The sequence below is a fragment of the Danio rerio genome, chromosome 15 (genome assembly GCF_052040795.2).
Source record: "Danio rerio strain M-AB ecotype USA chromosome 15, GRCz13ab, whole genome shotgun sequence".
NCBI classification, from domain to species: domain Eukaryota; kingdom Metazoa; phylum Chordata; class Actinopteri; order Cypriniformes; family Danionidae; genus Danio; species Danio rerio.
In genome coordinates, this window is record NC_141035.1 from 48,420,612 (window position 1) to 48,432,137 (window position 11,526).

Consider the following 11,526-nt stretch of genomic DNA (forward strand, 5'->3'; position numbering starts at 1 on the left):
AAAACTGAATGCATCTCCAAAACACCCGCCCCGGCCGGGACTGTGATTTATGTGATGCGTGGAGCCGGACCAGCTGCCCCAAACCACATGCAGGAGCCTTTTTCTGCTGCATCAAGATGTTGAACACAACGGCACTCAAAACATCTGCAGATGCAACACACACACATGACTGACATCTGATCGCATCACATATGAACACACACACACATATACACACACACACACACACAAATCTATATCACTAACATTAATCAGCATCATCTACTAACACACACACACGCACGCACATATGACTGACATCTGTTCAGCATCACCTATGAACACCCACACACACAGATACATATACGACAGACATCTGATTAGCATCCCATATGAACTCACACTCACTTACACACACACAAACGCACACACATACATCACACCCCACCCCAGACCCCGTCAGGACAGGAGACCTGAGTACCGCAGTCTACACGCACACACACACATATACGCACACAATTACACTCATGTACATACACACACACACATACACTCTAGATGCCCGTGAAATGACGTCAGTGGCTCACCGGCGCTCTTGTCTTTGCTCTCCATCTCCGGTTGCGCTGCTGTCGGTCACGGAGGATGAAGATTCCGGTGATGAGGACCGTCCGTCCGTCCGCTCGGGCGCGGCTGTCAGTGTGTTCACGACGGCGGAGTCACGGGCGTGGCGGTGTTTGTTGATGTGTGTGTGTGAGTGTGCGTGCGCGTGTGTGTCCGTGTGTGACCGACCGGGCTCGTTCCGCGCGCCGTTAACGGGAGCTGCCGCAGCTCCGCCGCTTTCAGACACACGGGCGTGACGTCACATGCAGGTGTCATGTGACCCCTCCTAAAAGAGCCTGATGCGATTCCTATACTGGTACAGTGATGGCATCAGCCCTTTACATTATAGAAGCATCGTTTTGCGAGCTTTTTAAACCTCTTGTTATGTATTGGAAATTTAATATCCATAAATGTAAATATGCAAGTTTAAATTTTAAATGTAACTATTATTTTCTGTTGATTTGCGGTTGTGAATTGCATTATAGGATGTTGCTCTCTGCTGTCGTCTTTTATGTTGAAAATTCAACTCTACACTTTAACTGACTTAAAATTATACATAATAAATTATTTAAAAATTTAATTATAAATTATGTAGCATAAATTATACTAAAATTATACATGAAATTGTGTATAAGTAATGATATATAGAGAAATAAGCCTATAAAACAATAGAAAACGTAATGAATGTTGATTACAAGGTTTTTGTAGCGTAATAAAACACCAACCCAAACAATAGAGCACTTTAAACTACTAAAATGTTCGTAAAAGTCACTTTTTCCAACTTTTCAACATTAAAAGTAGTTGAAAGAAAGGTTAAGGTCCCATAATGCAATTCAAAAACATAATGAAAGGGGGAAAATAAAAACATGAATCACAAAATACACAAAACTGCTAATTTACAGATATTTTTTATGGTGTACAGTAAACCTGCAGACAGTTACATTGCAACATTACATTACAACATAATGTACTTAAATATATATATATATATATATATATATATATATATATATATATATATATATATATATATATATATATATATATATCTAATGCATTTAGATTACTTTTGTGTTAACTCTTATTGTGACTACTGATTAATCTGATTACTTTTGGATTACAGTTAGATTACTTTTGTGCTAACCTTTATACTGACTATTATTGGTTAATCTGACTACTTTTGAATTACATTAAGATTACTTATGTGCTAACCCTTAATATGACTACTACTGATGAATCTGAGTATTTTTGGATCACATTTTGATTACTTTGTGCTAACCCTTATTCTGACTATTAGTAGTTAACCTGACTACTCCTGGATTACATTTAGATTACTTCCGTGCTAACTCTTATTCTGACTACTGATTAATCTGACTACTTTTGGATTACATTTAGATTACTTTTGTGCTAACTCTTATTCTTACAACTACTGATTATTCGGACTACTTTTGGATTACATTTAGATTACTTTTGTGCTAACCATTATTCTGAATAATCTGACTTCTTTTGGATTAAATTTAGATTACTTTTTTACTAGCACTTATTCTGACAATTATTTGCTATTCTGACTACTTTTGGATTACATTTAGATTACTTTTGTGGTAACCCTTATTTTAAATACTCTGACTAATTTTGGACTACATTTATATTGCTTTTTTCCTAACCATTATTCTGATTAATCTGATTACTTCTGTGCTAACCCCTAATCTGATTTTTCTGACTACTTTAATATTACATTTAGATTACTTTTGTGCTTACCCTTATTCTGACTACTTTTGGATTACATTAAGATTACTTTTGTGCTTATCCTTATTCTGACTACTTTTGGATTACATTTACATTAATTTGTGCTAACTGTATTCTGACTACTACTGATTAATATTTCTTTTGGATTACATTTAGATTACTTTGTGCTAACCCTTATTCTGACTATTAGTAGTTAATCTGACTACTTCTGGATTACATTTAGATTACTTCCCTGCTAACTCTTATTCTGACTACTGATTAATCTGACTACTTTTAGATTGCATTAAGATTACTTTGTGCTAGCTCTTATTCTGTCTTCTATTGATTAATTTAACTATTTTGGATTACGTTTAGATTACTTTGAGCTAACTCTTATTCTGACTACTACTGATTAATCTGACTACTTTTGAATTAAATTTAGACTACTTTTTACTAGCTCCTATTCTGACTACTTTTTGGAATACATTTACATTACTTTGTGTTAACTCTTATTCTGACTACTACCAATTATTCTGACTACTTTTGGATTACATTTAGATTACTTTTTTGCTAACTTTTATTCTGATTAATCTGACTACGTTTGGATTACATTTAGATTACATTTGTGCTAACCCTTTTCTGATTAATTTGAATATTTTTTGATAACATTTACATTACTTTTGTGCTAACCATTATTCTAAATAATCTGATTTCTTTTGAATTACATTTAGATTACTTTACTGCTTAACATTATTCTGATTAATCTGACTACTTTTGGATTACATATAGAACACTTATTCTGACTATTAATGGTTATTCTGACTACTTTTGAATTACATTTAGATCAATTTGTGCTAACCCTTATTCTGATTAATCTGACTACTTTTGGATTACATTTAGATCAATTTGTGCTAACCCTTATTCTGATTAATCATACTACTTTTGTATTACATTTAGATTACTTTTGTGCCAACCCTTATATTGATTAATCTGATTACTTTTGTGCTAACCCTTAACCCTTATTAATCTGACTATCTTTGGGTTACATTCAGATTATTTTTGTGTCAACTCTTATTCTAACTACTACTGATTAATTTGACTACTTTTGGGTTATATTTAGATTACCTTTGTGCTTACCCTTATTCTGACTACTTTTGGATTACATTTACATTAGTTTGTGCTAACCCTTATTTTGACTACTCCTAATTAATCTGACTACTTTTGGATTACATTTAGATTACTTTTGTGCTAACTCTTATACTGACTACTTTTGGATTACATTTAGATAACTTTTTTGCTAACTCTTCTTCTGACAATTAAAAGTTATTCTGACTACTTTTGGTCTACATTTAGATCACTTATGTGTTAACCCTTACCCTAGCACTTGTGTGCTAACTCTTATTCTGATTAATCTGGTTACTTTTGGATTACATTTAGATTACTTTTTTCCTAACCATTATTCTGATTAATCTGATTGCTTCTGTGCTAACCCCTAATCTGATTATTCTGACTACTTTTATATTACATTTAGATTACTTTTGTGCTAACCCTTATTCTGACTACTTTTGGATTACATTAAGATTACTTTTGTGCTTATCCTTATTCTGACTACTTTTGTATTACATTTACATTAGTTTGTGCTAACTGTTATTCTGACTACTACTGATTAATATTTCTTTTGGATTACATTTAGATTACTTTGTGCTAACCCTTACTCTGACTATTAGTAGTTAATCTGACTACTTCTGGATTACATTTAGATTACTTCCGTGCTAACTCTTATTCTGACTACTGATTAATCTGACTACTTTTGGATTGCATTAAGATTACTTTGTGCTAGCTCTTATTCTGTCTTCTATTGATTAATTGAACTATTTTGGATTATGTTTAGATTACTTTGAGCTAACTCTTATTCTGACTACTACTGATTAATCTGACGTCTTTTGAATTAAATTTAGACTACTTTTTACTAGCTCCTATTCTGACTACTTTTTGGAATACATTTACTTTGTGTTAACTCTTATTCTGACTACTACCAATTATTCTGACTACTTTTGGATTACATTTAGATTACTTTTTTGCTAACTTATATTCTGATTAATCTGACTACTTTTGGATTACATTTAGATTACTTTTGTGCTAACCCTTTTCTGATAAATTTGAATATTTTTAGATAACACTTAGATTACTTTTGTGCTAACCCTTTTCTGATTAATTTGAATATTTTTAGATAACATTTACATTACTTTTGTGCTAACCATTATTCAGAATAATCAGATTTCTTTTGAATTACATTTAGATTACTTTACTGCTTAACATTATTCTGATTAATCTGACTACTTTTAGATTACATATAGATTACTTTTTTGCTAACACTTATTCTGACTATTAATGGTTATTCTGACTACTTTTGAATTACATTTAGATCAATTTGTGCTAACCCTTATTCTGATTAATCATACTACTTTTGTATTACATTTAGATTACTTTTGTGCCAACCCTTATATTGATTAATCTGATTACTTTTATGCTAACCCTTAACCCTTATTAATCTGACTATCTTTGGGTTACATTCAGATTATTTTTGTGTCAACTCTTATTCTAACTACTACTGATTAATTTGACTACTTTTGGGTTATTGTGGCGAGGGGGCGTGGCCGAGAGCCGTGGGAACGGGGTGAGGCCACCGCGTGAGTGGATACACGTGCGGTGCGCACCTGCCTCGGATCCCATGGAAGGAGCTCTGGACCATAAAAGGAGGACCGATGGCAGAGGAAGCCGAGAGAGGACCGGGCCCGGGCATGTTATTTTACTTTTGCTTTCAGTTTGACGGCAGTCTCCGCGAGGAGCTGCCGTCCGTTTGTTTTGATTTAAATGGCAGTCTCCGTGAGGAGCTGCCGTCATTATTATTAATAAATCATTTTAAACCGGCGTCGGTTCTCCGCCTCCTTCTTCCCGGCGGCCAAAGGGCCGTAAACTTCATTACAGTGGTGCCGAAACCCGGGAGAAAGAGGGACGCGTTGTCCAGATGCCCTCGCCGCTGAGAGAGGGGGCGAGTGTTCGGGAGTTAACCCGAGTGGGGGAGAAACCCGTTCGTCTGCCCAGAGTGCCGGGGCGGCCTGAGGCTGGCGAGGAAAGGATCTGCCTGCTGCCGTCTCCCAGCATGGGGAGGAGCAGGGGACGCGGGGCTCACCACCGGAAGGGAAAGAGCTGAAGGGAGCCATCCCACAAAACCCGGGGGAGTCGCCGCGATCCGCCATGATGCCAGAGCCTGCATCCATCCACCGAAGCGGGAGCGGAGCAGGAGACCAGAAATGCCGCCAGCCAGCCAGGAGAACCGCCGCCGGACGCCAGAAGACGGACGGGTGGATAGATTCCTCCACAGGGCTCCCAGCACGTCGTCGCATCTCTCAGCTGGTAGAGGACCGAGTGGCAGCGTGTCTGGAGAACCGAACCCCAATTTTTTTTTTTTTTTTCCTCTCTCCCCTTTCTCGGTCTACTCTGTCTTTCCTCCTTTTTTTTTTCCATCTCCTTTTCTCTCGGCCCGTCTCATATAGGTCTCGCGGGTGCTGTGGCGCCAAACCCCCCCCCGGAGTATGCACAGCCACGGGGTGCCCCCGGCCTGTGATGGGAGATGGGGGTATGTGGCGAGGGGGCGTGGCCGAGAGCCGTGGGAACGGGGTGAGGCCACCGCGTGAGTGGATACACGTGCGGTGCGCACCTGCCTCGGATCCCATGGAAGGAGCTCTGGACCATAAAAGGAGGACCGATGGCAGAGGAAGCCGAGAGAGGACCGGGCCCGGGCATGTTATTTTACTTTTGCTTTCAGTTTGACGGCAGTCTCCGCGAGGAGCTGCCGTCCGTTTGTTTTGATTTAAATGGCAGTCTCCGTGAGGAGCTGCCGTCATTATTATTAATAAATCATTTTAAACCGGCGTCGGTTCTCCTTTTATGGTCCAGAGCTCCTTCCATGGGATCCGAGGCAGGTGCGCACCGCACGTGTATCCACTCACGCGGTGGCCTCACCCCGTTCCCACGGCTCTCGGCCACGCCCCCTCGCCACAGTTATATTTAGATTACCTTTGTGCTTACCCTTATTCTGACTACTTTTGGATTACATTTACATTAGTTTGTGCTAACCCTTATTTTGACTACTCCTAATTAATCTGACTACTTTTGGATTACATTTAGATTACTTTTGTGCTAACTCTTATACTGACTACTTTTGGATTACATTTAGATAACTTTTTTGCTAACTCTTCTTCAGACAGTTAAAAGTTATTCTGACTACTTTTGGTCTACATTTAGATCACTTATGTGTTAACCCTTACCCTAGCACTTGTGTGCTAACTCTTATTCTGATTAATCTGGTTACTTTTGGATTACATTTAGATTACTATTTTGCTAACCCTTTTTCTGACTATTAACGGTTAATCTGAATACTTCTGGATTACATTTACATTACTTTTCTGCTAACCCTTATGTTGACTATTAATAGTTAATCTGACTACTGGACTACATTTAGACACATATATTTAGAAAACAAGAACTTTACAAATAGTACAAATGAGACTATCGATAAAAAACATCAAACTAAAGCAAATGTATAAGATGCATGTTTATAATAAAAACATATCATCAAACTAGAGACAAATAAGACGAATGTATTGCAATTTAAAGTGATAATATGTAACCCATTAAAAAGTAATCGTAATCTGATTACAACTAATGTAAAAAATTGGTTTACTTTAATTAAAAGTACCTGGTTTTTTAAATCTGATTACATATTGCAGATTGCATATAATACATTACATCCCAGATCCGCATATATTTAGTTTTTTTAACATCATCAGATCTCTCGCTCTCTCTCTTATACACACACACACACAAATCACAGGTGGGAAGACAAGTGCTGAGTTGGCAAGAAATAAAAATACCCTGGCGTGGACTGCACAAACTCACACCGTCATATATAAAACTGAGCGGGATTATTTTGGTCTTCAGCTGTATAAGCAAAACTGAATAAGCAGGTGTGCCAATCCAAAACAGTCTGAAACTCCACCTTTCTCAGGTCAGCAAGATACAACAACAGCTCTCAGCATTCACACACACACACACACACACACACACACACACAGTTTATAGCGTCATCCTGGCTTTCTATTGTCCCGATAAACTCCTCAGCACTTACAGCTCTCTTACACACACACTCGCACATCTGTAAAGTCTCTGTCGCAGCACTTCTCAAACTGAGCTCCTGCAGGAAAAAACTCCATCCGAATGTTTTGTCAGTGATTTTACAGGAGCAAAAGAGCATTTAGCTGACAGTGTGTGGGCTATGATCCCTGACGATGCTCCCTGACTACAGGAATTGCTGTAGTAGTGATATATATACTTATGATTTGCTCATTAAAGGATACTTTAAATACACCAAAAAACTTTGACTTGAGAGTTACTTTTAGAGTGAATTTAAAGTGATTATTTGACTGTCTATCTATCTATCTATCTATCTATCTATCTATCTATCTATCTATCTATCTATCTATCTGTCTGTCTGTCTGTCTGTCTGTCTGTCTGACCATCCATTATTGACATTGTGTGATTGTGTGACATCCATCAATCTATCTGTTTCTATCTATCCATTCCTCCATCTGTCTCTACTATCCATCCATCAATCAATCTATCTATCCATCCATCGATCCGTCCGTCCATCTGTCTGTTCGTCCATCCAAACCGAAATCTATCTGTTTCACCACACCATCTATTATCCATCCGTCTATCTATCTATCTATCTATCTATCTATCTATCTATCTATCTATCTATCTATCTATCTATCTATCTATCTATCTATCTATCTATCTATCTATCTATCTATCCTTTTATCCATCCAAAGAAAACATCCATATATTTATCCGTTTATCCATCTATTCATCCATTCTTCGATTTCTCCATCTATTCATCCATCTATATCTACTATCCATCCATCCATTCATCTATCTATCTATCTATCTATCTATCTATCTATCTATCTATCTATCTATCTATCTATCTATCTATCTATCTATCTATCTATCTATCTATCTATCTATCTATCTATCTATCCATCCATCCATCCTTTTATCAATCCAAAGAAAACATCTATTGATCTGTTTATCCATCTATTCTTTCATTCTTCCATTTGTCTCTACCATTCATCCATCCAAGCAAACATCCATCTATTTATCTGTTTTTCTATATACTCATCCATCCATCCATCCATCCATCCATCCATTCATCCGTCTGTCTATCCATTCATTCATCCATCCAAAGCAAACATCCATCTAAACCCATTGCTTGTGAAGCGATTATTTGACTTAACTTACAAAAGTGAGTAAACCTGTTGCTTTTAAAGAGATAGAGTAAATGCATTGCTTTTAAAGTGACAAGACACTAAAAACCTGAGAAAATTTTGCTTTAAATCACAGAAATTAATTGAATTTTTATAAGTTTTTACATATGAAAAAGCCCTTTTGAATTGTAATAATATTTAACCTTTACCGTATTACTGATCAAATAAAAGCAGCGTCATTCAAACCATTTCAATTCAGAAACAGCAAAAATTATTAAACAATATTACACTGAAATAAAGAAATATGGTCTCACTCACACTTTTGCATATCTGTACAGCTTTATTTACCAAACACAAAGTTTAAAATGCAATGCAACATTGATCCAGAGCAGATATGTTATTTTAAGGTGTCCTTATTTTGCACGCTGGCACATATTTATCAAGCATAAACAGAGAATGACACGTACATACAATCCTCATGGACAGCAGTCTAACGACAAGAGCTAAAATAATCAACATATTCTGTTTACTTCTGATATGTCCTGATTCAGATATAAAGAGAAATGCAGGACTGCTTGTAAAAGAGTCTTTAGGGTCCCTTTAATCGGAATAAAACACCCCATTGGTGTATCAGTGATAAGGCATTGCGATTGGTCCCTGTAGAGCTTGAAGATTCACGTTTGGTCTGCATGTGATATTTAAATGAGTGCACGTGATTGGTTGATGCTGATAACCAGCCCATCGGATTGGTCAAACTGGGAAAAGTGGGTGGGGTTAATTACAGCAGTATGTACACAGTTACAAAGCACATCACATAATGATCAAAATACTCAAATTATTACAAAAACAAACGTTATCCAACGCACCTCTCGTCATGTTTAGCAGCATATATTTATAGAAACACAAACAAATAAAGAATCTTTGATTTATTTTATAGGGTGAATCTCATAAAAGCCTGTCATCATATATACCATTTAAAAATAAGTCAGTGTCTAAACTTTTTCTCTTAGGTAAGTTAGGATTATCAAATGTGTTTCTGTTCTGCTTAATAGCAGAATAATGAGAGAGAGATTTGTTGAGAAATTGTTTCTTGAAAGTCAAGTTTACATACAATAAGATTATCATGTCTCTGAAACAGCTCAGATGATGGTGTCAAGGATTTGGAAGTTTCTGATTGGCTAATTGACAACATTTGAGTTAATGTGAGGCACAACTGTAGAATAGTATTTAAGGAAAACCTCAAACACACTGCTTCCTTGTGTGACAAATGGGAAAATCAACAAGCCAGAATCAACGACAAAGTCAGACTACAATTAGCTAAAATACACTGGAAAAATAATAATATTGGAGACATGTCCTGTGCTCTGATGGAACTAAGGTTGAACTGTTTGTCCATAATGACCAGTGTTACACTTGGAGGACAAAGGGGAAAGCTTACAAGCCTAGAAACAACATCCCAACTGTGAAGTATGGAGGCGGCAGCATCATGTTGTGGGACTGTTTTGCTGCAGGGGGAACTGGTCCACTTCACAGCATAGATGACATCATGAAGAAAGAACATTATGTAGAAATACTGAAGCAACATCTCAAGACATCAGCCAGGAAATCAAACAGGGTATCTGCAGGTTTCAGAGTTCAATTTAAGACTTTGTAAGACATTTTTAAGACCATTATGAATTACATTCTAGACTTAAGATTTTTAGACTTAAATTTTTTTTTGCCCCATCAACAACAAAACTATAATTTAATACAATTAACAATACAATAATACAGTTTAAGAAATATATGTTAAATTTTATTTCTTGGTAAAATATTTTTAATATTGTGTAAAAACAAGCAAACCCTACACTCTAAAAAACATTTAGTTATTTAACCCAATGGTTGAGTTAAACATATTCACTGCTTTGTTGGGTTATTTTTAACCTTTATTTGATTATTTATTAATAACTCAATCAGTTGGGTTAAATATTTGCTGCTTTGTTGGGTTATTTTTACCCTTTATTTGATTTTTTATTAATAACTCAATCAGTTGGGTTAAATATTTGCTGCTTTGTTGGGTTATTTTTAACCTTTATTTGATTATTTATAAAAACTCAATCAGTTGGGTAAAGTATTCGCTGCTTTGTTGGGTTATTTTTAACCTTTATTTGATTATTTATTAATAACTCAATCAGTTGGGTTTAATATTCGCTGCTTTGTTGGGTTATTTTTAACCTTTATTTGATTATTTATTAATAACTCAATCAGTTGGGTTTAATATTCGCTGCTTTGTTGGGTTATTTTTAACCTTTATTTGATTATTTATTAATAACTCAATCAGTTGGGTTTAATATTCGCTGCTTTGTTGGGTTATTTTTACCCTTTATTAGATTTTTTATTAATAACTCAATCAGTTGGGTTAAATATTTGGGGCTTTGTTGGGTTATTTTTAACCTTTATTTGATTATTTATTAATAACTCAATCAGTTGGGTTAAATATTTGCTGCTTTGTTGGGTTATTTTTACCCTTTATTAGATTTTTTATTAATAACTTAATCAGTTGGGTTAAATATTCGCTGCTTTGTTGGGTTATTTTTAACCTTTATTTGATTATTTATTAATAACTCAATCAGTTGGGTTAAATATTTGAATTTCAACATACGTGCGTCATGTTGTTTTTGCTTTATAAAGTTTATTTAAGCTATAATGCAATGTTGTTATTTTTCATAAAATTCCCTGTCTGTGTTGTGTATTTATATGCGTTTCACCATCCAAGACCATCTTTTAGAAGCTTTTGGATGTGGTTAAACTGGATTGTACCTTATGGACACTGAGTGGAGCCTGCAGCAGCTGCTCCCGCTTTAAGACATTTTAAGGCCTAAAATTTAGACTTTGAAATTCACGACCCTGCAGA

The 11,526-nt window shown here is 35.9% G+C and overlaps 1 protein-coding gene and 1 long non-coding RNA gene across 2 annotated transcripts in view; both read right to left on the minus strand.

Annotated features, from left to right (window-relative positions):
- fgf12b (fibroblast growth factor 12b) overlaps positions 1–844 on the minus strand; it is a 107,215-nt gene extending 106,371 nt beyond the window's left edge. Inside the window, exon 1 of the mRNA NM_001045459.1 lies at positions 567–844. Coding sequence (NP_001038924.1) covers positions 567–591 — 25 coding nt within the window. The 5' untranslated portion in view covers positions 592–844. The remainder of the gene's footprint in view (positions 1–566) is intronic.
- An 8,109-nt stretch (positions 845–8,953) lies between these two features.
- Positions 8,954–11,259, minus strand: LOC147833779 (uncharacterized). The gene is made up of 2 exons (XR_015510007.1): positions 10,775–11,259; positions 8,954–10,702 (listed from the first exon to the last, which is right to left on the minus strand). It is a non-coding gene; the product is annotated as an uncharacterized LOC147833779 (long non-coding RNA).
- Positions 11,260–11,526: the final 267 nt, after the last annotated feature.